Source organism: Lampetra planeri, chromosome 32, assembly GCF_965212315.1.
Source record: "Lampetra planeri chromosome 32, kcLamPlan1.2.h2, whole genome shotgun sequence".
Classification (NCBI taxonomy): Eukaryota; Metazoa; Chordata; class Hyperoartia; order Petromyzontiformes; family Petromyzontidae; genus Lampetra; species Lampetra planeri.
In genome coordinates, this window is record NC_136138.1 from 9553175 (window position 1) to 9580745 (window position 27571).

Below are 27571 nucleotides of genomic sequence, written 5' to 3' on the forward strand. Positions count from 1 at the left end.
CATGGTCAATCCACTGCTAGATGAAGACATCCCTGAGCCACTTCCATCTCTCATGATCCCGCATACCTGGCCCATCTCATCGCTTCACCTCCTCAGTGGATGTCGGTCTCCCTTTGACGCATTGCATACCTTGATGTTTTCATTAAGCGTCTGGTAAGTTGAACGAACTACTATCATCAATCAACGGATTGTATCTCATTATTTCGACACCCACGTAGAGGAAGGTCCCTGGCGCCTGGAGCATCTTCACACGGAGGGCACGGATGACCAGTTGCCAGTGTGTGAGCGAGTGTGCGCTCGCGTGTGGCTCGTTTTAAATGGATTACGCACTCGTTAATGAGCTGAATTGATCAGCGGGGAGTCCGGATCACAGTGGCCATCCCAGCCCGAGCTCTCCTTCCTCCCCTTCCCCCTCCCCCGCCCCGCTACTCCCCTCCCTCACTGGCCCCGGCCACAGATCACCCAGGTGCCAGCCACTGGTATGCGAGCAACAACACCTCCGGCTTGCGATTGGCTTGCACGCCTGATGCGCTAACGTGCCTGAGCATTGATCGCTTGCCATGGGGGTGTTGCAATCACAGCCGAGGAAAGAGGGAGAGGGAATCGGGGGAGGGAGAGAGAGGGAGAGAGAGACATAATAAAGCGGTGAATTGAATGATTTACGCATTGGGCGAGTGACTCCGTGAGACCGTGCATCGAGGCGGCTGCGCTTGTGCGTTCAGCATTGGGGGAGTGTGATGCTCAGCCGGGAGCCGGGGAATCGGGCAGTGGAATTATGACAAGGCGACAAACTCAAACCGCTTGAACCTGAAATTGGTAAGACAATTGAGATTAATTCTCATCCCTTGATCAGTACTTACGGACATCATGCAGCGTGACTGCTCCACTGCAATTGCTCACCTTCAAAGGGAAGCGGCTGATGTGTGTGAGCTTCCTTTGTGATTGCCTTAATACCCTGGAAATCGAGAGCTGAAGTCTATTTTTTTGAACGTCTGATATTATCGCAGTTTCGGCTGCAACCTCGGATCGTGAAACGTTATTCTTTTTGAGTGCAGCTCCATCTACAGATGTCGCGTTTCTCGGCAATTAAATATTCATCGCGACAGTTTCACGGACTCCGAATTACATTTTTCGGTGACACAGGCACACTCTCGCACGTCTGTGGTGGAGTGCCTGACAACTCGACGCTGTGCACAAAGGGATCAACTTTGGAATTGTAGCAAACATCTTGGGACTTCGATAATATAAATTATTTTTGCGGCGGCTGTGTGACAACTGCCGGCTCAGCTGTGTGGCCTGGTGAAAGGCACAGCGCAAAAAGACAAAGAAAACCGATTTTTCCCATTCATTTCTCGTGAGGATATTACCAACAACAAACAACAACAACAAAAAGCTGCTCCGTTGCCAGCCGTGCGTGCCGCGCCAAGGTTGGCGATGGAGGATGGAGCTGAGGGCAGCCGTTGCCGTCGCAGACGCACGCACGCCGTGTCGGCATGGGCCTCTCCGATCCGCGTCAAGGTGAGCGCCCCTTGCCCAGACGGTCGCAAGCGACGGTCTCGGAGCGCGCGGGGGGTGAGCGACTCGCCGCATGACCGCGCGCACTGGCAGCTCTCGGTATCGTCCATACACTCAGCCACCCACTCGGAGGCACGCGCAGTGCTTCTCGAGTTATGCCCGGGGGGGGTGGGTGGCAGTTGAGCTGCCTACGCAGCGCGCCAAGTCTACGGCTGGCTTCACGCACTCGTGTGCCAACCTCCCGCTCGTTATGCCCGAACCCATTGTTCGGCGGCGCACAAGCGCAACACGTCCCATCGATGACACTCGTGCGGACGAATGTATTATACAGGAATATGGTACGTGTCGGGCAATGGCTCTTCGTTACAGCATATACATGAAGAAGGGCCATTTCCCGAAACCTTTCCTCTTAAATAAAAATTAGTTTTAAGCAAGGTCGTAGTCATGGAGCCAACATTGGGGGGGACCAAATCTTGCAGGGTGTCTGGGGTCCCCCCCCCCAGAAATAAATATAATTTTGAAAACTAATTTCCTGCCATTTCCTGCATAAAATATTTAATAAATCACTAACACATAGGATGGATTTTTATTAATTTTAAACAATAATGTCTAGTAGTGTATTGTATTACATTGCTCTGTTTTTTTCTTTTCTACCTTTTCTTGTTTCATTGTATGTAATGGCAGAGATTAGGGATTAGTAAAGTACAACCAAGCATATTTGAATATTGGGGGATGTGTCCCCCCCCTCCCAATATATATTATAATTACGGCCTTGATTTTAAGGCCACCGTGCTATTGATGAATGTGTTGCGTTTCTCATTTGCTATTGAGGGTCTCGCACACTGACTGCCACGCTTCTGCCTTCATCCACTCGCATGGGGTACACGTTACCAGATGTGCGCACTCATCGTACACTCACCACACGCGAACCCACCTCCACCGTAAACTAAACAATGTTTTTATTTTACCACATAAAACCCACTGAGCAACGCAGTTCTTTTTTCAGAAGCGACCCGGCTACAGACGATAGCGCAACGAAGTGGCTTATCACGTGGACATTGAGAGCGGGACACATACTCTTAAACGCACGTTTCTAAATGTGGAGGGGAAAACCCTGGAGGTCCCGGAGAAAATTCCACGCGACCACGGAGAGAGAGACACGCACACTTCTAATATACAGCAGGCGTCAGGTTCGGGATCGTACCGACGACCTCCTGCATAGCAGGCGAGGTTGTTAACATCTCGTTACCGTAGCAGTCGTTATGCATTATCTAGTGACTCGCACACTTCTAACCCACCTGTGGCTACGTGCGTAACGCACGTGTCGTTACGCATGCTAATTTGACAATTCGATTCTGCAGACTCAGACATCAGAGAAAACCCCGTAGCCATGAGAATTACGTATGCTAATTACTATGCTAATGTTGCGCTGATTTCATATCGCACACTAATTTCTACACCTAATTTATTTATGTTAAATACCTGCCAACATGCATGTTTGGGCCAGATGCGTGTGATAAAATGATCGAAATGTTATCATCGTTGACTCTGGGGGTTGGGTGACCCTCTTGCACTTCAGCATGTACTGGTGGGGTAGTATGTGTGAGTGATACTTAGTAGTAGTAGTAGTCGCTTGGTTCGTCTCAAATTCTTATTGTGCCACGCGGTTCTCTATTAAATCTTTGTCCTTTTCATTTACGGCGCTTGGAAGACGTTGACAGGCGCCTAATGAGTGCGAATGATTACACTGGTCAACAAAAAAAAATTCTGGCCTGGACTTTTGCAGCTGTTTTAGACTAATTTCAGGGTGCTGATTCCAAATCTGATCTCAGATTTTTTGTATGCTATCGGCATACCCCATTTTCATTGATTTTACCCGAAATTCACTTATGATTGCAAGTTGTTGCGAGTCAGTGACTGCTTTAGTGTAAAAACATGGTGCTGTCTTTTTAGGACAGTGTGTTTATAATATTTTATATAGATATCCACATTTATTTAATATTTTTATTCTGCAGTTTTTATTGAAAATGCAATATTCGATATCTCAAAAACCTCATGTGATAGACAAAAACTGATGCCAGATTTGGAATCAGCACCCCAAAATTACCTTAAAACCGTTGGAATACCTTATGCCAGAAAAAGTGTGTTGACCAGTGTTATTTTTATTATTATCATGAAATTCGCCACCGACTTCGCTCATGCAAGGCCATCGCTCTGGGTCACCCCGCTCGGTTAGCTTAAGGCCCCGAGGACGTGCGATTCGGAGAGACCCAGAGGCAATCGTTACGTGGCTTTATTTTTTTTGCGCGCGTAACGGATGGAACTCGGTGCCGAGAGCCCCTTGCAATCACGTGCGACATTCGTCCCATCAAAGGCGCCCCGGTGAAAAAAATGCAGGGTGCTTCAAATAATGTTAACGCTTACATGTGACTATCGTTTTTAATGGAAAAAGAACGGATAATACTACACTGTAACATGATAACAAATGTAACGTGAATAGCTTCAACAAGTCAAGGAGTACTAATAGGGGTTTTCGCTTTTTTTCTGGCAACAAAACTGATACCTTTTGCAAGGAATCATGCTTACATTAACCACAATACTTGCAGTCATATGCAAACAAAAAACAATACTCTGATAATTTATGCATTGTCTTTGAAACTGATTGGTCCACACCAGAGACAGCTTTCTTTAGAGCCTAGTCTCATATGGTGTTCGACCAGATGACGCCAAAAGGCGCACAAAAAAGTCAAAGAGTCTCCACTTGTTCGCCATCATTGTCGACACACGGAATCTTCTCCAGGTGGTCGCCGGAAGCCCGGAGGCAACACATTTCTCGCGGTATTGTTGCAAATTTCTCAGAAGTGTTCATATTTTTGTTTTAAAGCCACCCCTGTCGTGGCTCGCGCCTGGGGAGTACACCTTTACTCTTAGTTTTTTCGGCAAAGTCACGTAGGTAAAAAATGTAATTAAAATTAATAAAAATAAAATAATAAAAATCACGATGTTTCGGAGGCAACACAAGTCTCCGTCATCAGGTGGGACCGTCGCAGCCAGATTTGCTGTATCATGACGGAGACTTGTGTTGCCTCCGAAACGTCGTGATTTTTTAAATTAATTTTAATTTCACTTTTTACCCACGTGACTTTACCGAAAAAACGAAGAGTATGAATCCTTGCAGTCACGAAAGCTTCAAATCTAGAATTAAGGAGTTCATCTTGTCTGCGGCGCGCTCTGCCCTCCGCTCGCTATGGTTTCTTCTTTGTTGTCCGCCGAACCTGCGATCCACGTTTTTGTGCCGCACACGGCTCTCCTCCTCCGTCTGTTGCCCGGCAGTCCCAGCGGCTTCAGTTTTGTCACGCAGGCAAGTTTGGAGGACGGCTCGATGTTCAATTCGAGGACGAAGGCGATGTCCACGCGTTTCCCTCTGCAGCGATGTTTGGGGGTGGGGGGTGGGGAGTGGGATCTAAACACACTCGACACACGGGGGTCCGTAAAAGTGCGTCTACAAGCCACTGCTAGATGTCGGCCACGTCGCACCGTGCAGTTCGTGGTGGTTATTTGCCCATACTTTACCAAGTGAGCCAGTGCACGTTGGTGGTGAAGGCAGGGAGCATTTAGAGGTCACGGCATAGTGCAACGGCAACGTACGTTTCTGCATTGTCCTCACAGCCTGTAACAACAACGTGCTTGGGCACGGGGTCACGCATCCAAGTCATATCCAGGCTCACAACCTGCTTGGGCTTCGAAGTTTTGATGAGGTCGATCCAATTAGGTCGATTTGGTCATAGGCGTCCTTCAAGGTTTTGCACTATCATTCCGGTGATTTTTTTTATTTGCAGTTCGAATTGCGTGGATACAATGTTTGGGTTATGCGAGTGATACTGTGTACTGCATACAAAACATAAACTAACAAGCGTCAGTGACCTTCAACAGCCCATGGCAGTAACATTCCAAAAAACCATTCCCACGATGCTGGCGAGCTCGGTCAACTCCATGGCCGACAGGTGACAGTTTAGAGATGAAAGCCATTCAATCAAATTCTCATATTACCAGGTGTGTGTGTATGTGTGATGTTAGTAGCGTTTAGTGTAGCGGTCAGCGTGCTGCGCTATGAACCCGGAGACACGAGTTTGATTCCCGCTCATGGCCAACACCGGTTAAAATTAACTGAATGGGTCCTGGGTCTCCACTAGGTTGACTCAGTCTCAAATTAGTACCTGGCACGGTGTGTAAACATCGCCACTGGGGAGACAAAGGCGTCCGGGCGTGGTGCTGGCCCACCTACCTCCTCGTGTGCTGTGCCGGCCTTCATAGGTGCTCGCTAATAGCACTTGCCCCATCAGTCTGTTAAGGCTATACATGAGATCTTTGTCTTTGTAGTTATATCCACCCAGCTCCAACTTCTGCCTAATTCTAATTATTTAATAATGGATGATACCTTTATGGAAACCCTGTATTTTTAAATCCTTTATATTAAATTCACTTGCTTGCTTGCTTGCGTGCTTGCGTGCTTGCTTGCTTAGGACCGTGCAAATGTTTCGGTCGTTTTTTAACCCACTTCCCGTGATCCAATCGAGCTGACATTTTGGACACAGACTCGTTGTGCGTGACAATTTATTTTCGTGAAAATTTTTTTCCAAAATATTCCACTTTTTAGGAATTTTTTTTTCATATTTAATTTAAAATACCAATGTGATAAAAATGAAACTCTTACTCAAGAAAAACAGAAATGAATAATAAAATAAAACCGATGCCACGCATATAAAGAATTTATAGTGAAAAACTTTGTTTTTACGGGTAAATTTTTTAATTGTGCTAAAAGTGCAGAGGCATTAATTAACAGTCGGCTGCTTGGCATTAATTAGACGGGTGACCTTCATATTTATGAACGAGTAAGAGTCCATTGAGACGAGGAGTAAGGGCAAGTCACCAAAAAAATCCGTCACTGACAAGGCGTCTTATGGCTTTAAAAGTAGTGGCCAGTGTGTATTTTACAGCTCTTTGTCAATCCACTACTGGATGAAAGCTCTCCACACGGTGTCAGTCACAGGCAGTGCCGGATTATCCTAGTAGCAAAAGTAGCTAGATATGCTCTGGGCCCCGCACTTTCAAGGGGCCCGCGCTAAATGCTTTCAAGCTATCAATTCCGGTTCAGTGATTCTGCACTTGCTATATTACTATAGTACTATACTGCTTTCAATTTTTATGAACGACTGGAGTTTAAGGTGAGCGATTAGTCAGGTAAAGTTTAACATGGAAATGATGGCACAGGTTCCACCAATTAAGGGCTACCGTTAGTGGTGATGGTAGTAGTGGGCAGCGATGGTCTTGGTGGTGGGCTTCTACCAAGAGATGCCCTATCTGGGGGTGCGAGACATGACCACATTTTTTTTACGGTAAATCATAGAAACACAGATCAAGCACTGGCACGCAAGTACAACTACTTTCTACCAAATAAAGGGCTGCCAGGTCATTAATTGGTGGAAACCCACCATCAAAGCCGGCCGTCGCCCATCACTAACTTTAACATTAACTGCCCCGTCCATGCTGCTGACACTTGGGCTACGCCCATTTTAAACCTTTATAAACAGTTTGCCTTCAAAGGCTCACCCCCTTAACCTGATGACTGCTGGTGTTGCGATGGAGTCGTAGTTTTTTGTTGTTTTCTTTGAACCTATCTACGTGACTTTACCGAAAGACCCAAAGAATATGAATTCCTGCAGTCACGAAAGCTTTAAGTCAAGATTTAAGATGTGCATTACTTTGCCTAGTATGCAAGAGGTCGTGGGTTCAATCCTGACCCTGTTTGCCTGTCTCACCATAGTTGTGCGGATTTTTCTCTGGGTCCTCCGCTTTTTCCCTCCACATTTAGAAACATGCTGTTTAGAGTCTTTGGCTGATATACATTTCCACATGATAAGCCACTTCGTTGAGCTATCATTTGTGGTTAGGTCACTTCTGAATAAGAGCTATATAACTCGGTGGGCCTTACCTGGTAAAATAAAAACATTAAATAGTAAAATAGGTTCTGGGATGCCACATTGCCAGGTGATCTGGTTGTGATGGTGTGGCGGTCACATTCTCAGTGCATTGTCATAAAAAAAACGTTGCTAGGTGTAAACCTACCTTTACAACGGCCAGTATTGACTCGCACATACAAAAAAAATTCTCATAATGTGCTGTTGCGAAGCACCATAACCATTAAATACAATTTTAGAAAGCCAAACAAAACCCTACTCTGCGTAAACAAACATTTTTTGTTGTAGCTATTAGGCGTTCCGGACGAATGTGGCTTCACAAGGTGTACTTGTTGCAGCAGGTCGTGCGGGGCTTGTGGGCACTGCTGCCGATTCATGTGGGGTGTCATTGTTCTCGTTCTACAAGGGACACCTGCCAGGTGTGGTGAACATTGCACACCACGCTGCACGCTCCCGTTTAGCGCAATGCCATTTTGTCCAATGCCGTTGTGAATTGCAGCGTTTTGCACGTTAGGTTCTGACAGGTCGTGATGTTGACAGTAATTATAATATCCCCCCCTACCTCCCACAACAAAGTACTGTTGTATAATTGAAAAGATCATTGATTGGAACATAGAACACATAAGAAACATCGAACACTTAAGAAACAACGAAAACATTATAAACATCGAACACATAAGAAACAATTTAACACGTAGCCTTTCGCGACCAATATCATCCATAATCCAGGTTTTTTTGGGTGGACATGAGAAAGAGGTAAAGGTACAGCCCTGCAATCCCATGCTCGTGCCACTGCAGGCGGAAGGGCCATCTGCTGGACGTGTACTCCCTGGGGGTGTGAGATGCCCTATCTGGGGGTGCGAGACATGACCACATTTTAGTTTTACGGTAAATCACAGAAACACAGATCAAGCATCTTCTTGGTTCTTTCGGTAAAGTCACGTAGAAGGGAAATAATAAAATAATAAAAAATACAACATTATTTTATCATGTTTAACATAATTTTATGATGTTTTATTTTAATTATTTTATTATTTCCCTTCTACGTGACTTTACCGAAAGAACCAAGAAGACGAATCCCTGCAGTCACGAAAGCTTTAAATCGAAACAGATCAAGCACTGGCACGCAAGTACAACTACTTTGTTTCATCAAACCTCTACGTATTCATTAAGATTGTACATTTGTTTCACGATTGAGAACCAAAGGGGTGCAAGGCTGCAGTAAAGGTTAATAATCACCGTGCTAGCCAGACGGCCTTGGAAGAGCCGAGACGACCCAACACTTTACCCCGCTGCACGCGATTGGCCGATCGATCAACTATTGTGGCCGGCTGTAAGCCGTTTATACTATCTTCTTGGTTATTTCGGTAAAGTCACGTAGAATGGAAATAATAAAACAATAAAAATAAAACATAATAAAATAATTCTCACGACGTTTCGGCCACAACGCAAGCAGCCGTCCTCAGGTGAAGAACAGGTCTGTCTGTTTATACTATTCGGTGGACAGAGGCTGAGGGCGTTCCATAAATGTGGACCATTATTTTAACAGGTGTGCCGGAAGGTTCGAAATCCCGCGTGTTAACGATTAAGTCACGGCAGCATCCCTTCAAGAATACAAATGTACTTTCCCAAAGATAACGACTCGCCGCTATTTTTCATTTCACCTCGCACTCTCGATGAAGTGCAGACAATTCATTAAAAGATGATGAGCACTCAATAAATCAGAGGCTTAAAGTAAGGTGTTCGTCAATTATTAATACCAGTAAATGACTTTATGCATATTTAACAGCAGTGCCAGGCAGGCCATTCCTGGGTTTATACATCAGCCTGAGTAAGACATCCTCCAGTCTCTTGGTAAATGTTTCCTTTTGCTAATACAATGCCTGCCCACAGCAGAATACTACGGTGTGTGTGTGTGTGTGTTTTAATCAGCATAGCCTTGCTGATTAAAGTATACGCTTGCAGAATTGCGTCAGTCGGTTTAGACAATGCCGTCACTGTCAGTGTTGACCATGGTAGCTCGCCACAATGCGGCCTTGCGTTATATTTAATGTAATTATTGTGAACGTGTCCACTTAAAATTAAAAAAAAAGTAATATAATACATCAGTGGATTCCTGCTCCAAACAAGTAGAGGGGATGGCCGTTCGTCTCCTCTTTACAGCCCTCAGCTAGTGGTGGAAATTCCACATTCCTATGACAGCGCTAAGTGCAATGTTGTTAGGCGTCTATTTTACAGCTCTTTTATTCCAGTGCCCTGCTGCTAAACATAGGACAGCCACTGGAGAGAACCCCACAGAGTGGCATTCATGATGGGATGCGTACACCCTGGCTGGGATTTGAACTCGTATTGTTATGATTGTGGGCAAAATGCTCTAATCATCATGTTACTTAGCTGAACGTTGTAGTCACCCGCATGTTTGGCTACATACGGTGCGAAAGAAGTTCAATATATATATACATTATACAACATGTATAGCAATTCACAGTCATTAATATTAATTGAACGGAACAAATTCTACCCGGATAGCAAATTGCTTTATTCATATTTTAAAATGTCACTATACAGTCCTATTTAACTATGCACCCAATAAAGCTTCACTGGGTCTCACTATTCTTTTATCAGCGGGGGCGGGTGGGTCTGCATTGGGATGTTTCTCTAATCCCATTAATGAGACTTTGGCAAGCTTCCAAGGCGGCAACATCCAACACTCCCGTTTTTGGCCACCTCTGATTCCCACGCCCGCAACACCTGGCGGTAAATTACAACAACAACAACCGCCGTGATGCCACCACGGCGCTTGTGCCAGGCTAGGTGCACTTTGAGGCCACGTGAAAGTGTCGAAGGCGCCCGCTGGCAGGAGGTCACGGAACAGACAAAGATGGTGCCATGAGTTGACTGACTGAGACGGCTGGGCAGATGCACCAACTGTGCTCCCCGCTGCGCCAACTCGGTGCGTTTTATCCACCCGGCGCTCCGCTCGTTGTTGTGAGCGTCGCTCCTCTGCCCTCCGTTGTTGCTGGAGGGCGACTGCCTCCCAACTCCCCACCAACAGCAGCAGCAGCGTCCTTCACGAGCCTCCTTCTCATTGGTCGATCACCTCATTGGTCCCCTCGTCTCATTGGATGCTCGTCTCATTGGTCGCTCGTCTCATTGGTCGCTCGTCTCATTGGTCGCTCGTCTCAGTGGTCACTCGTCTCATTGGTCGCTCGTCTCAGTGGTCACTCGTCTCATTGGTCGCTCGTCTCATTGGTCGCTCGTCTCATTGGTCGCTCGTCTCATTGGTCGCTCGTCTCAGTGGTCACTCGTCTCATTGGTTGCTCGTCTCGCTCGTCTCATTGGTCCCCTCGTCTCATTGGATGCTCGTCTCATTGGTCGCTCGTCTCAGTGGTCGCTCGTCTCATTGGTCGCTCGTCTCATTGGTCGCTCGTCTCATTGGTTGCTCGTCTCGCTCGTCTCATTGGTCTCATTGGTCGCTTGTGGCTCATCTCATTGGTCGCTCAGCTCATTGGTCGCTCGTCTCATTGGTCGATCATCGCATTGGTCGCCCATCCACGTGCTAGCCAGGCTCAATCACGGTGATATATTTTGTAAGCGGCACGTGAGATAAAAATCGAGGGAAATAACTGAAAGTTGATCATGTACCACTGGTTTTATCAGGCACCGGTTGATTGTTTCGGTAAAAAAAAACCACTCTTATCCTCTTAATCAATGACTACACTCCCACAGCCACTGTGGGTCAGGAAGATGCAACCGCACACAATGGGTGTCCTGAACGTTCCTTTGATAAATAAAACAACAACAGAAAGTGTGACATCTCAAAGCGTGTTGTTGCTGGCGTTTTTTGCAAAACGCACCACGCGCCTGCTTGCCTTTGTTTTCATCAGCAGCGGGAATGATCGTCGTGTTCACTTCTTCGGAAGGATTGCCAAGGTGCATCTGCTCGATTCGTTCGTTTGCGAGTGCAATGCGCGTCTGCAAGACACTCACCGCCCGCTGCACATTTGAAGCAATCTTAGAACAACAGCCACACGTGTATATTTTCATGTCGAGCGTTTGATCGTAGTTTAAAGCTCGTAATCCCAACCTTGTTTTTAATTTGAAGCGCCATCCCAGCCTCGCCCTGAGCTACGCGGTTACGAACAACTTGCAAGGTATCATTATTCTCTCTCTCTCTCTGTGTGATCCCATTGTGATGTTCAAAAGATGAAATGCGCAACTTAAAAAATAACCGGTCTTCCCCCCCCCCCCCCATAAATGCATTCCAATTGTATTGTATTCATGTCGTGAGATGTGAAACACGTATGTAATGTATTCATGTTTCGATTTAAAGCTTTCGTGACTGCAGGCATTGATCTTCTTGGTTCTTTCGGTAAAGTCACGTAGAATGGAAATAAAAAAATGTAAACATAATAAAATAATTCTCACGACGTTTCGGCCACAACGCAAGCAGCCGTCCTCAGGTGGAGAACAGGTCTGTCGAGACGACAGAGCCTGGGGTGTGTCATTCAGACTCTGTCTTCTCGACAGACCTGGTCTCCACCTGAGGACGGCTGCTTGCGTTGTGGCCGAAACGTCGTGAGAATGATTTTATTGTTTATTTTTATTATTTTATTATTTCCATTCTACATGACTTTACCGAAAGAACCAAGAAGAGGGGGTATTTATGTTTGTTCAATTTCTTTCGCAACCGTGCCCATTGGAGGCGTTGGGCAAGGACAACAAACCAAACACAAACATCGTGGGGATATCAAAGTCCTCGATTGGGTAGCCGATGCGGTTAACCGCACGAGTCAATTGACAAACACTTGCTTATTATCAACAACATACAGCAAGAGGAGCACGAGTTGCTGCCCATTGACGTGTGGCACTCGGCTAGACCGTCAAATGTGGCGCCGTATGGAGCCCAGCCGCAGCGAGTAATTACATCTTCATGATGCGTTCAGGGGATACGCATTTCAGTCCCTTCACTCCACCTGCCACGCGGGTTGACAGAACGGAAGCAACTGCCGCGAAAGCGAACGTCGTTTCAAAAGCACTTTTCATTGCGACAATGTAAAAGGAAATATTCGTGTTGGGTCGACGGGACATTCATATTTCATCCACGCTATGGGATTTGTGTTTCCCTTATTAGTCCGCATTATTCTCTTCCAAAGGGCGGCATCGTGGCGCTGACGTACCTACGCTAGGGAAGCACGCCGATCTCGTGTTGTGCTTCCCTCCTGCTGCATGCGTTCAGCGATAACGGGTAATTTATTTTCGACAAACATTTGGGCAAGCCGTGGAAGGCACCTCGGTGGCCGATTTGCAAAACTGGCTTGTTGTTGGTGGAGGGGGGGGGGTTTAGGGGGCGGCTCTTAATGAGATGCAACGTGGCCACATGCGGGCGTTGCTGCCGTGTTGCGTTGCTGCCGTGTTGCGTTGTCTCAAACCTCCAGCTAAATTACACACACGGGGGAGGTGGAGGGGGATGGAAAGCAGATGGACGCTTGCGTGCTTTGCCGTGTGCTCAATTGATAGAGCAATCCTCTGCCACCAGAAAATTAATCAAGTTCCTTATGCCGGTTTTATCGCCGTCTTCTGATAGCCGTTGGTCTCTCGGTTAATTCCCTGGCGCGACACATTATTTTTTTTTTCGGAGGCTTCAGTACGCGAATGCCAAATCCGCCTTGATCACCACGTGCGAGCTGCAGAAAATAATGCCATCGCCACGTCTGGATGAAAGCCGTCGCGTTTTTCTGCATTTCGTGCGGAGCAAAAGAAAACGACACAAAGAAAAAATCTCCCCCCCCCCGCCCGCCTTCGTTTTCCATACTTCGCGAATGGTATCACCGGGGCCGGCATTTATTTAAAGCTATTTTTTATTTTTGTTCGAGCATCGCTCGCTCGGTTGACGAGCCGCTTTTTAGGAATGTGGGTCACACGCGGCGGTTTTATTATTTTTGGCCATGCTTCGGATATCCGTGCACATCCATATTTTAGATGCGTTACGTTGAATTATGGATGGAGTCGTCGTCAGCTTGACGTGCGTGCGTGTGCGCGCGCGCGCAGCTCCACTGCCGAATCACCGTTGGGGCATTGTACTCGACAATTAATAGCAGCCCATTGTTGATGTTCAATGACAATGCATTTCAGGCATTGCCAATCGAAGACGGCATGGGTTGAGGGGGGTGTTCCCAAGCTGCATTTGTCACGGAAGCGGTCTGTTTGACTATACTTCACCACGCTGGTCAACGCGGGTTATCGACGACCAGCATTTGATTTACCGTGTGTGAGGTCTCGTCTAGGTGCAACCTTTTGGCCATGATTTATTACTGGCTTAGCAGTGTGAAGATGCATCGATTCGTCGATTCATACCGATTCGACAGCTCGCCATCCATTGGATTGTGTGTGTGTAATAATCGATGTTGTGGATTTGTTTACGTTGTATGTCATGGGTTCGCATCGCCAGAGGCCGCTACATTGAGGGGTAGTGTTTTAAAACAATCGATTATTGACATTAAATTGGGACGCTGAACCGCGTTAATTCGGCTAATTGCGATGTTGCAACCCCTGTTAGTGTCCCTGTGAGAGCGGTGGCACGGCGGTTAGCGCACTGCGCTACGAACCCAGCGACCGGAGCATGAGTCCCGGCCACAGCCAACGTTGATGGCGAGTGAAATATCTGAGCTGGTCCTGTCCCCCCCTCCACTTCAACAGCCTACACTGACCAACGTGGCGAGGTGAAGTATGGTCAAACAATCCCCCACTTCTATACCAGGGATCGGCTTACCTGAGACTCAGGAGTCGTGCTCGGCTCTCCAAGGGCCTCTACTTCGCGACGTTGTTTATGAAGCGACTCAGTGTCTCGTATTCACCGCAGGGCATTTCGGCTCTTGAAATAATTGAGTTTTTTTTATATTCTTAGGTTGTTTCGGTAAAGTCACGTAGGTAAAAAATTTAATTTAATAAAAGTAAAATAAAAATAAAATAAAAATCACGACATTTCGGAGGCAACACACGCTTCCGTCTTCAGGTGGAACTGTCACAGCACGATAGCTGTATCAAGCTGTGACAGTTCCACCTGAAGACGGAAGCTTGTGTTGCCTCCGAAACGTCGTGATTTTTATTTTATTTTTATTTTACTTTTATTAATTTTAATTTTTTACCTACGTGACTTTACCGAAAAAACCTAAGAATATGAATCCTTGCAGTCACGAAAGCTTCAAATCTAGAATGAGTTTTTTTTTGTTTACCGAATTCGAAATGAATGGTCCTGCTTGTCATTTCGGTTGGCAAACCCTGCCCTGTACTGGCATAGCATGAGGAGGCCTTCATCCAGCAGCGGATTGACATAGGCCTGTGAACTATAACTGCCAGTGCGGAGTGAAACGCAAACCATCGTTCATTATGCAGCGCATATTTAACGGCAGCGAGCGCGCTGTGAAATTCTCAATTTAGTTCACGTGTCTTGCTTGACGATATGCAGGGCAAGCCTTGTTACACAACAAACAAAAAATACGTGACGCATGGAAAGATTCGCAGAGTAACAAAAACATAGAAAAAAAAAACTAAAAATTAAATCCGACGAAAACGAAATAAATCGAACGTTCCTTTTTTCCCGGGCCATGTTAATGGTGGATGAAAATGGCCCCATTTAAAATCCATTACTGAATGTAAAAGCAGTTACGCTGACCGTGCACTGGCCCCGTAAGAGTCAGCAGGCGTCTTTGCAGTTCCACACGAGGCGTTGGGGGGGGGGGGCTGAGCCAAGTGCGACCTCACATAGGGGTGAGATGGAGACATTACGATGTATGTTGAAATGGGGACATTACGATGTATGGTGACGATGCCACCTGTCCTGGTTTCCCCCGGATTTTCCCTGTCCTGCAAAATTGACTAAGTCTTCCCAGGACATCAGAAGGCAGCTATGTAATAATACAATATTAAAGGTGATGAATTTAAATGAACTTCTCCCTTCTTCCAGGATTAAGCATTCGCATGTATAGGGTGCTTAAATGCTTCCTTGCATCACATCTCAAAATCAGCCATTCCAATGCTCTGCTGCAGTCGAGCCAAGGCGACTGCCACTGGCAAGCTGTATCCCTGTGTGGCTATTCTTTGTTGAGATATTCCCCTTCCCATGACGTGTCCCGTGTTTTTTTGTCTTGTTTGGTTTGTTGTCCTTTCCCCCGCACCTCCGATAATAATAATAATAGTTCAATTTGTAACGCGCGCAAATTTGCAGACGTAGTGGCCGCAACTCAGAGGCGCGGAGCCAAGCTCAGAGCCTCTGAGTTGCGGCCACTACGTCTGCAAATTTGCGCGCGTTGGCTACGTACGGCGCGAAAGAAGTTCAACACACATACAGAGTATGTTACAAACGCGGCAGTCTCTCCAGGTGCAAGCACGGCCGCGCTCCCTTCACGATGTTCAGCTCCGGCCCGGCAGAAAATAAGTTGACGAAAAAAACAATGTTTATTTTACACCCACTGCCGACCGTCGAGCTCCGGAGGGGACTTCTGACCACAAAGCAATTACGGCACGAGCCCTTCGCTCAATGATACATTTTAAAGCTTTAACATTTCAAAGGGCGCTGCCGCTGCTGCTTCCACACGACTCGTCGCTGGGAGTCACGCTGTCGCGGGGAATCGCGGTCCTCCCCAAGCAAGCACTGCTGCTGCTGCTGCCGCACGCTCGCTCGTTCGCGCTGATCAAAAGCCGGCTCCCGGCGGTTTTCGCCCCAGAATTTGAGCCGTGACCTCATCGTGTGGTCGGGGTCCACCTGTAGCGCCGCCTCACGCGACGAACCTCCCCCTATCGTCGAGTCTCGGACGGAGCGCCGGAGCTGCACGACGTTTGAGTGGCGTCCAGGGCTGCGCTGAACCCACGCCACCCCGCCGAGGTTAAGCGAGGCCGCGTAATTGTAGCGCGAACGGGGAGAACGGAGGAAAATGTTTCCAGCTGAAAAGCAATACTCTCAAGGAGACAGCCTGCCCGTTTGGTCGAATTCCACCTCCCCTCCTCCGAAAGTTGCAACACAAATGTACTTATTTAGTGGAGGGTTAAACAGAAGAGCTCTTAAATACAAAAAAAGTTGTCACATCGTAGAACCGTTAGAGATGGTGATGGCTTACGGAGGCCTTCATCCAGCAGCGCACTCTATTATATGGATGCGCATGGCAATATGTTCAGGCGCTCATTGGCAATGCCGAGGTCTGATGGCCACGAAAGGGCTTCAGCAGAGAAGAGAGAGCTTGTGTCGTTTTACTACTCCCCTGTTGAAGGAGCGCAGGCCACGTCACGGTCCATAGTTTGGGATGTCTGGTGGTCACAATTGCACGACCGTGGCGTGTTGTCTTTCATTTTCCATGTATGCAGGAGACGTGATGCGCATCGGTCTGCTGATGTCGTGATGTGGTTGATGGCACATCAGTGGCTTCGAGGAGGGATGGCAAAGCCAGGGGGTGCGATGTTTAGGTCTTGAATGAGGTGTTTATTTTGGACGTCTTCGTTGTTCCACTCTGTTTACCAGCGCTAGAGTAGCGGATTGATCTCGGCCAATGATGATCATGATGATGGATCAGAAAAAGATAACCGGAAAGAAAGGCAGTTGCCAGTAAAGGAAATCCAGAATCCACAAAGCCCTTATCTTATTGACACACAAAGCTCTGACTGTCGCAGCATGTGCACACGTTTAAATCTTCTGTAAATGAGAAAAAGCGGCTTAGAATGTACGGCCGTTTGTGTGATGATGGTGTTGTACTAACATCGCCGTAACCTCACTACCGCACGTTTCACTACATCGATCAAATTACGTCCCCTTAGAGTGCGGATGGCAGCTTGCCTAAACAACGATTTTAAAGTCGTATTTTTTTCTCTTATTAACGATGCTCAAACTTGTGTCGGACAGCCAAAGAGAACAGCCCGACGAATTGGATACGTGTCTGCAAGACGTATTTACTTTTTTTTTGTTTTGGGATTGCATCTCTCTTCACGCCACGCGGTGTGACCGAGTCTTTCGCGTCACTGTGCGCACGTGACTTGGACACGTCATCGTGCAACAACGGGTTCAGAAAACGACCGGCCCCCTGTCGGCAGCACCGTTAATTGTGTCAGCGAGACGCGTCCGATTGTCGGACTGCCAACTCGTGGCTGAACGCATTGTCCGCAGTGGTGGAGATATCACATTTGTTTTTACTCTTTGATGCCATCTGCTCCGACGGGCGAGTATGCATTGGGTAAAAGACACCGGGTGTGACGCGGCCTCTAGAGACCAGTGGAACTCGTGAGCTGAGCCCCCAAAAAGGTTCGTCACAAAAAAAAGTAAATACCGCTATGAAAACTCCCCTCCCATTGACCCTTGATTTATAGAGATCATTTCCACGCTGCCACGGCTCTGCTGTGAAACGTATGTATCTACGTTGAACTTTCGCACCCTATGTAAGCCAACCATTTTCAATCTAGATGATTTAAAAGTGCGTAGCTTCAGTGGCTTCCTAGGATCGCAATGAAGAGCGTTCCAGACGGCCGCAGAAGTGCATCTGAAAGCGCGCGATGCGGTGACCGTCTTTGTTCGATGGTTAACCAGGAGCCGCTGCGAGGATGACCCCAGTTTGCGTGATGCTTATACTCCTTGAAGAGACCAGCCAAGTAAATAATTGACGTGACATTTTTTCACGTCCTAAATTTCGATTTAAATTTCGATGTAAAGCTTTCGTGACTGCAGGGATTCATCTTCTTGGTTCTTTCGGTAAAGTCACGTAGAAGGGAAATAATAAAATAATAAAAATAAAACAATAAAATAAAATTCTCACGACGTTTCCGCCACAACGCAAGCAGCCGTCCTCAGGTGAAGAACAGGGCTGTCGGAAAGACAGCTTCTAGAGCTCCCTATAGTGGTCTCCCCTCCACCTGCAGTGGCACTAGTAAGCAGTTGCAGGGCTGCGCCTCTGTTTATATTCCACGTGACCGCAGTAGACACTGTGTCCCGTAAGAGACAATGTGCAACTAAATCTTGGTGTCTTTAATCATGCGGGGCAGTCAACTTGGCATTCCTGCCCCCACCAGCACGGTGGAGAGCGTGTCCACAGTTTGCTGTCTCCTGCACGCTACCCGCGTCTGCATTTGGATTGCCCACGATCACCTGTTATCATTGTTACAGTTGATATGATGCTACGGGGTAATATAATGGCAGATGCTGTTTCATGTAGACTGTGTTGTAGGAGTATGTGTTGTGAGGTGTGAGGAGGAGGATGCTGCTGCACACGGTGATGGTGTGAAATATGTGCAGTTGACTCATAATTCGTTTTTTATATCAACATATTCAAGTTATTTTCATTGGAATGGTGGCACTGTGGTTCATGTACTGTGCTATGAGCTCAGAGACCTCAGTTTGATTCCCGACCATGGCTAAGATCACTGGCTAGTGATATCTGGACCGATCCTCTATTTTCACCAACCAGTACTGACCTGTGCGGTGAAGTATAGTCACACAACCCCCATGAATGACGGGTCATGGGTATGCCTTCGGTTATCAGTGAATCGACAAAGGGCTGTATCAGAAGTTTACAATTATATTGAATAATCATACTGGTAGGAACCTCCTGGTTACACCAGCCCACAGGGGATTATTGTGTCCGTCCGTCCGTCGTACAGGGAGGGGCTGGGTGGGGAGGGTGGGAAGGGGCTGGGTGGGGCTGGGTGGGGGGTGGGAGGGGTGGGGCTGGGTGGGGAGGGGCTGGTCACCCCGTGGTGCTCTTATAAAACTCAACGTTTAACCTACTCACGCCGGCTTGTGCCGCCCTCACAGTCGGGCGTATTTGCGGAATACACCACGCCGCCGTTGACCCTGGCCATTGACCGAGCAACCCAACGTTCCTACCAGCTCCCTCCGCAGGAATGTGTTATCCTAACCCTACGCGTAAGATGAGTGTACTGTAATGGTACATTGTGGGTACCTTATATTTAACAAAGCTAAATCTACCCCTGTGGTTCTCGCAATACTCGTAATAACATCAACAAAATACATACAATTACAAATATTGAACTCCATAGCATGGAGGGTTTGCCATCTGTCCTGGTTTTCCCAATATCCTCCTCTTTTTTGGGGACAGCTATCCAGGGAAATATGTAAGTCTTCCCGGAACATTAAACATCCCAGTTATTTTATTGTTTTATATTTTTATTATTTTATTATCCCAGTTATTGACAGCTGGTTTATAAAAACGCCACGCGTGACAATGCGTCCACACCTAGTCCTCCCCCCCCCCTCTCATGGCACCGTGAAATATTCACCCTCCTCTCGCGTGTCCCAGCTTGTTATTGCCCCCCTTTCTGTTCCTCACAAGTGGCGGCCCTAAGTTATCGCGTGAACCCTTCCCTCCACCTCCACCACGAACACACACCCCTCAACGCCACTGCTGGAATTCGGCGAGACGATGACCTCACGAGGAACCACGTGTCAGAGTGGGAGATTGATGAGGATTCGTCCGTGCCGCGTCTCAACTGCCCGCGATTCGGGGTTTGTGCGACGCTAACGATGCCTCGCTGGCTCGAGGGAGCCCCCCCCCCCACCGCCACCAGGCAGAGGCGTAGCTAGGGGGGGGGGGCAGGGGGGTACATATGTCCCCGGGCGCCAAGGTAAAGGGGCGCACAAAATGAGGCTTACAACGTTACATTATAACTTATAGCGGCGGGCGCGGCAGCCTGAAACTACTGCACAAATCTACACCACAACCTAAAAGTTGATATATCCCGCCACACATAGCCTACATGTCATGTAATTACATTTTGGTATGTGGTTAAACGGGGGGGGGGGGGGCGCCAATTTTATAGTTCGTCCCCGGGCGCAAAATATCCTAGCTACGCCACTGCCACCAGGAGCCCCCCCCCCTCGCCCCACAGGGATGCCCCCCCCCCCAACCGCTGTTGTGTTGCCTCGCAATTACTCAACTCCACCGCGGAGCAGTGATTGTGGTCGCCTAATCCGCACTGATTGCGCGCCGTCGAACAAGAAGCCGGGGGGGGTCTGTTGAGGGAACACGCGAGGTGTCAACTCCCTCGCCTGGCACGCAGGAGGGCGTGGGTTCGATCCCGAGCCTGACTGACGCCTGCTTGCTGTTGATTTGGAGTTTGCGTGCCGCTCTCTTTCTCTCTCTTTCTCTCTCTATCACGCCCCGTGGTCGCGTGAATTTTTCTCCGGGTCATCCGCTTTTTTTGTCCCCTACACATTTGGAACCAACATCACGCGTTGAGAATATTTGCCTGCGATACATTTCCACGCGTGACGCCATTTCGCTGAGCTATAATATGTGGCCAGCTCGCTTAAAAAAAAAAGCAAGCTCTATAACTTAGTAGGCCTTACCTGGTAAAATAAAATTAAAAGTTAAATAGTTTAAATATGCTAAATTCCTCTTGATATGCAAACTCTTGGAACCTCCGAGTTCAACCAGTCTACACAATAAAGGCTCATTCCTAACAGCGTGTTTCAGCCGCACCGAACCTCACAATAATAATATCCAGGGCCTACCTTGGCTCCTCCCACCCTCAACCAGTATATATACAAGGACTGTTTTCTTGGAATTTCTCTCACTTGATACAGCTATCGTGCTGTGACGGTTCCACCTGAAGACGGAAGCTTGTGTTGCCTCCGAAACGTCGTGAGAATTATTTTATTATGTTTTATTTTTATTATTTTATTATTTCCCTTCTACGTGACTTTACCGAAAGAACCAAAAAGATTAAATAGTTTAATTTAATATTTAATAAAGAAGCGAAGCTTTTCTCTCTGTGACCTCGTTAATAAAGATGACACCCTCTAGGAGTCTAGGGCGTGTTTCTCTTCTCCGGCTCTCATTCTGTCATCAGTTTTGCCCATCGGATATCGCCCTAGGCGTGACGTCATCCCGCTCAAGCCGACTCGCATTTCTGACCAGTCCAGATGACGTCTCGAGCCGGCGTCCACGCCCTCGGATCCACGCGAGAGCCCTTGTGCCAGAGGTCGCAACCGGGTACCCGATACCCGTACTCTAGCCGATACCCGGCTACCCGTACCCGGTCGGGTACGGGTACGGGTAGCCGTTTGCGACCCTGGTGCGGCCGGGTACGGGTACGGGTAGGCCGTGAGTCACTGGTGAGTAGCCGTTTGTCACTCATTTCGGGTAGGGTACGGGTACGGGTAGGGAACAGCTACCCGTACCCGGCCGGTTACGGGTACCCATTTGCGACCCTGGTGCGGCCGGGTACGGGTACGGGTAAGGAATCAAAACCCGTTTGCGACCTCTGCCTTGTGCTATCGCCAGGGTACACGTGAGCTGGCAACAAACTCGGTAGCGTGGCTTTTTTTTTACAACGTGGAAGGTGTTGAATTTCTATATGACATTTGTTTCTCTCTCTGGTCCATTTAACAGTGATAAGCTGCGCGAGACAAACACTCAAGGGCAGTGCTCGGTGCGAATTACAACTTTGAATGAACAGATGACTTGAACTTGGTCGGTAATTCGGGGTTTCAGGGTGCACCCCAGGTGAAGAACCACTGCTCTAGAGGGACTCTTTAGACCTGCCGTGAGACTGAAGGTTCTTATGCCTGCAGCAGTGGCGTGAACGAGCAACTGCAGAGCTGCGCCTTTGCCATCAGAAAACCTTTTACTCAAACAATATGCAAAAACGGCACCGCAATTCCATGGAACATCCGACCGTCGTGAACATAAGATGAATAACAAGGGCTAACACTGTTGAGGCTTTTACAGGCAGGCAGCCAACCGGCCGGCCAGCAACACAATTGGTCATTTAAACCCGATACCAAACGTGAGTGGATCTCTTCCAACGCGTCTACTCGAATGAAACGCAGTGCGGGCATGTGCATCCGGAGGAGCGTATGAGCCAACGTTGTTGTCGTCGTCGTGTGTCCCCGTGGCATTTTGAATCTTTCCTCCACCCCCCCCTCCTCTCTGCTTTGTTGTCATAGATTGATTTTTTTAGTTTTTCGCTCAAAGGCGAGAGAGCGACCCTTCAAAATGTCATTGGAAACGTTTGGGGCATAATGTCACGGCGCTTGGCACACACTGTCCACTTCGTGCTCTTTAAAAAATAAAAGAGCCTCTTTTTCGTAAGAGTTTAACATTTTTTTGGTATTCATATGTGTGTGACATTGTTCGGTTGCTTACGATTTTATTTATCCAAGAATTCCCCGCCGAGTATGACAGTTCTGAGATACGATTTCTTCTTTACAATGTCTGGACAGCTGTCTTTTTTTTCCATTAACACATCATTATAATAATTTTTTTGCACGCGTGAGGAAATGTGCGTGTTTGGAGAGACACACACAAGGGGAGCGGTGGTGTAGTGGTTAGCGCTACGCTGCGCTATGAACCCGACGACTCAAGTTCGATTCCCGCTCACGGCCAAAACCAGTAACAATGATCTGAACCGGTCCTGGACCTCCCCTCGGTCCACTTAGCCTCAAATGAGTATCTAGTGCGGTGTGAAAAAGCGTCGCCACTAGGGAGACAAAGGCGGCCGGGCGTGATGCTGGCCACTCACCCTGTCGTGTGCCGTGCCGGCCTTCATAGGCGCTCGCTAACAGCGCTTGCCCCAACATGCTGTCATGGCTATGGGGGGATCTTGTCTTGTCTGGAGAAAGCTCTCACATTCCAGCAGAGAGCACTACCAACTCCATACGCACAAGTTGATAAACATATCTATGTAAATGCTTACCCCGAGCTCTCAATACTCTGATAGTGCGCTGTTTTTGAGTTGTACGCCTTTTGGCGTCATCTGGTCCAACACCAATGGAGACTAGGCTCTAAGGAAAGCTGTCTCGGGTGTGGACCAATCAACTTCAAGGACAGTGCATATTATTATCATTATCAGAGTTGTTTCTTTTTGTTTGCATTTGACTGCTTGTGTTGTGGTTATTGCAAACATGATGCCTTGTATAAAGGTGTCAGTTTTGTACCAGTTTATTTGATTGCTAATTTTGTATTCGTGAGTTTTCTTTCGCTTATCTGCGACATGATCTCACCCAAGGGATAACATCGGTGGCAAGTCATACTTGAGCCGGTCCTGTCCCTCCGGTCACCAGTGCGCACTGACCAGTGCAGTGAAGTATGGTCAAACAACTCCCCCGTGACCAAACACAGTTTGGCCGCGCCTTCATCCAGCCATGGCTTGTCATGGGACAAATTATCTTTGTTGACAAACCTACCTGCCTACTCATTCATGCTTGTTTTTGCCGGGCAGCTGCTTTAGAGAGAGGCGGTGCGGTATTGGACACGGCTCGTGATGTCGCTCGCAGCTCTGTGGTGCTGTTGCAGAAAATAAAATAAACAGCATTGCGTTTGGTGGAATAGAAGATGAAAAGCACAGCCTTCTGTCTGGCCAGTGCAGCTTCAAGGGGGTTAAGCCCACATTTCCATCTGCCGCGAGAGATTATCAAACTCGCAAATCACCCCGTGCGTGGAGTGAATGGGATGGATATCGAGGAAAGCTAAGCTCATTCACTCGCCCCCACCCCCCATCAATCATAATTGGATAAGACATTATAGCGAGATTTGGTGTGCAGTGGCCTGAATGTGCGTGTGGAGTAAGTGTGTGTACGATGAGACGTCTGGACGAGGGCGTGTGCCTGGAGTAATATGATAAGGTGCGTGTATTTAATAGTTTATTTATGTATTTAAGATAATTCGTTTAAAATATGTTTTCCTAGGCCAATATCATCTTCACGGCAGAGGTCGCAAACGGGTTTTGATTCCTTACTCGTACCCGTACCCGGCCGCACCAGGGTCGCAAACGGGTACCCGTACCCGGCCGTACCCGTACCCTACCCGTACCCGGCCGGGTACGGGTAGGGTACGGGTATCAGGTACCTGATTGCGACCTCTGGGATGAAGCCATGTTGCAGGCGCGGGTTGGTGGATTCTAGGAACTTGAATTGTGAGAAGAGACAAGACGTTGGGAAATGAGTGACAAACGGTGACTCACCAGTGACTCACGGTCTACCCGTACCCGGCCGCACCAGGGTCGCAAACGGGTACCCGTACTCGTACCCTTCCGGGTACGGGTAGCCGGGTATCGGGTAGGGTACGGGTATCGGGTACCCGGTTGCGACCTCTGCTTCACGGGCATCCCCGGAACGTATCCCTCGCGAATAACGAGGGAACACAGCAACTCATTGTTTGGACACACGCAGCGCTGCCTATAAAACCTGCACCAGTCACAGGACTCCAGAACTGTGAGCTTCTTTGGAAGCAATTCGTTGGATTGACTCCATAGTCGCCAACCATCGTACAACTACAACTACTAATTATAATAATAATCTACCCCCCTCCCCCTTCATCCTCTACTCCCTTTAGTTCCTCCTCCGACTACCTTCCCCTCCCCACATCAAAGTACAAATACCCCCCCACCCCACCGCTCGCGGCCCCCACATCGACACGTCACATCGCGATGATGCCACGTGGTGCCCTTCAACTTGTTTTTGTTTCGATTTAAAGCTTTCGTGACTGCAGGGATTCATCTTCTTGGTTCTTTCGGTAAAGTCACGTAGAATGGAAATAATAAAATAATAAAAATAAAACATAATAAAATAATTCTCACGACGTTTCGGCCACAACGCAAGCAGCCGTCCTCATGTGTAGAACAGGTCTGTCGAGAAGACAGAGTCTGAATGACACGCCCCAGGCTTGGAGCGACTATTTAAGCTGGGATAGAGGGGCGAAGAGCGCCTTGACAAAATAATTTTACTCACAGAGCAGGATAGTTAGAAGAAAAATAAATAAAATCCATTTCATTTCAGTGCAGCAAAAATGTGTTTTAAGTTGATCCACCCGTGCCATGCAGCAGGTTTTCGCCAGGGCCTGCCCGTGGTGAATGGTTTCAAGTTCAGACAGCAGTCGGTCTTGTGATGCGTACGAAGCATTTGCCAGCGCCGCTAATTAACTTTGCTCGTTCCACGACGGTATTAGCGTCAGGTCCAGATGTCGGCCGCAGGCGAGAGCGTGAAAGGCGGCGTCTAAGATATTTGACCTCTTACAATTTACACCCAACGTGGCTGACCAGCGCGACTGTTTTCGGGGTGAAAACTAAGCGGAATTATAAACGAACAACTCGCAACGATTGTCGGGGCATTTCTGCTCCGTCGCTCCGCGCGGACAGCGTGCCCGACCCCCCAAAAACAACACCAACCGGAGCCGTGCGTGCAGCGTCTAGACCCGGCGTGTCCCCCGAGGTCTCATTTACCTCTCTGGCGTGGCTCAGCGGGGCATGCAGACAGCAGCGATGAGGAGCGTTAAGTGCGACGTGACAGAAGTGTCATAATGAGGGTCCTGCCAGCCCGTCCAGCCTCTCCCCAATCCCCCCCCCCTTACTACACCCAACCCACCTTTCTAACCTCGCCATCTACCTTTTGCGAGAGTGACTTTTGGTTCGCATTCATCGTTCACCTCCACCACAATCTGTTCACAACGTTGTGTGCACCATATTCTTAGTTTTTTTCGGTAAAGTCACGTAGGTAAAAAATTAAAATTAATAAAAAGCAAAATAAAAATAAAATAAAAATCACGACGTTTCGGAGGCAACACAAGCTTCAGTCTTCAGGTGGAACAGTCACAGCACGATAGCTGTATCATGCTGTTACTGTTCCACCTGAAGACAGAAGCTTGTGTTGCCTCTGAAACGTCGTGATTTTTATTTAAATTGTATTTTTATTTTACTTTTTACTTTACCGAAAAAACCTAGGAATATGAATCCTTGCAGTCACGAAAGCTTCAAATCTAGAGTTGTGTGCACCCTCCACGCCTTCCATCTCCCGCCCTCTGCCTGGGAGCCAACGCCTCCCGCGTGTCACCTCTGCGCCTGATACTGGGGTCTCGCGTTCTGTTTACAGCGCACCTGCAAAAAAAAAACCTGCGCACGAGCCGTTCAACCTCGGTTTAAAAACAAACGCTTTGATGTCTCTCTCAAGGTGAAAACACTTTCTCTGAATCCCATTTTTTAAGTGTGCTTGCGGCAAATGCAGACGTCAAATGGCGACCATCTGAAAAGATGGCAATGCTGTATCGATGAGCCCTAAATAAGGATAAAACTGGCAGACAGTCGCCTTATTGTGCTGTTGCTTGAATCGACAACGCCTTGAGCTGCTGTCCATTGCAGAGCTATGCCGCAGAATATACACAGGAATTGTGATGTCATCGTGATATTGTAGTACAAGGATTCCTGTTATGTTTAGCTGTTGATAACCGTTTCGCAGACACAGTATATCCTACATAATTGAAGTTTTTTTTTTGGCGTTAGATCACGTAAATATAAAAGTGTCGTTAAACCGCCCCCAACCGACACAGCCAAATAGTAAACAAAACATGGCAATCAGTTACTAGTTCAGCACACCGGTGTGTTAGAGAGTAAACCCACTACAACATTTATCATTCGAGTTTACTCTCCAGCACCCTTGTGTGCTGAACAAGTAACTAATTGGCATTTTTTTGTTTACATGACAAACCTTACTAATTGGCTGTGCCGGGTGGTTGGCGGGTTTAACGACAAAATCATATTCATGCGATCTAACCCCCCCCCCCCAAAAAAAAACCTCTTGTGGATAATCTTGGTAGCGAAAGCCGAGATGTTCAACTGACAGGATATCTTGATTTGAAGCTTTCGTGACTGCATGAATCCATACACTCTGGTTCTTTCGGTAAAGTCACGTAGGTAGAAAATAATACTAGACCACGACGTTTCGATCGCCACACAAGCAATCGTCCTCAGGTGTGTGAGAGAAAACGTTTGTGTGGCGATCGAAACATCGTGATCTATTATTTTGTCTACCTACGTGACTTTACTGACAGGATATCATTATACGTGCCTTGCAGTCGGTGAACCAACGTCATGACGGATCTTGCGGTTGCACGTTCAAGGTCACCTGCCTCGAAACCAATTGGGACCAATTCACAATAATAATGAGATGAAAATGTTCCCAATGAATTTGGGAACTTCCCAATTTATCTTCGCCTAAAAGAAATATAATTTCGTACATATATCAATATCAAGCTGTCGCACCTCCGAATCTAATTATTGGAGTCCCAAAGGAAGAGCGACAGCTTAAG

At 47.6% G+C, this 27571-nt stretch overlaps 1 protein-coding gene across 2 annotated transcripts in view; it reads left to right on the top strand.

The window, feature by feature from the left end:
• Positions 1-689: 689 nt before the first annotated feature.
• The window catches only part of LOC144729428 (FERM domain-containing protein 4A-like), a 232428-nt gene continuing 205546 nt past the window's right edge, over positions 690-27571 (top strand). For both annotated transcript variants that reach the window (XM_078609705.1, XM_078609706.1), the window contains exon 1: positions 690-1518. In XM_078609705.1, the coding sequence (XP_078465831.1) occupies positions 1435-1518 (84 nt within the window). In that variant the 5' untranslated portion in view covers positions 690-1434. The remainder of the gene's footprint in view (positions 1519-27571) is intronic.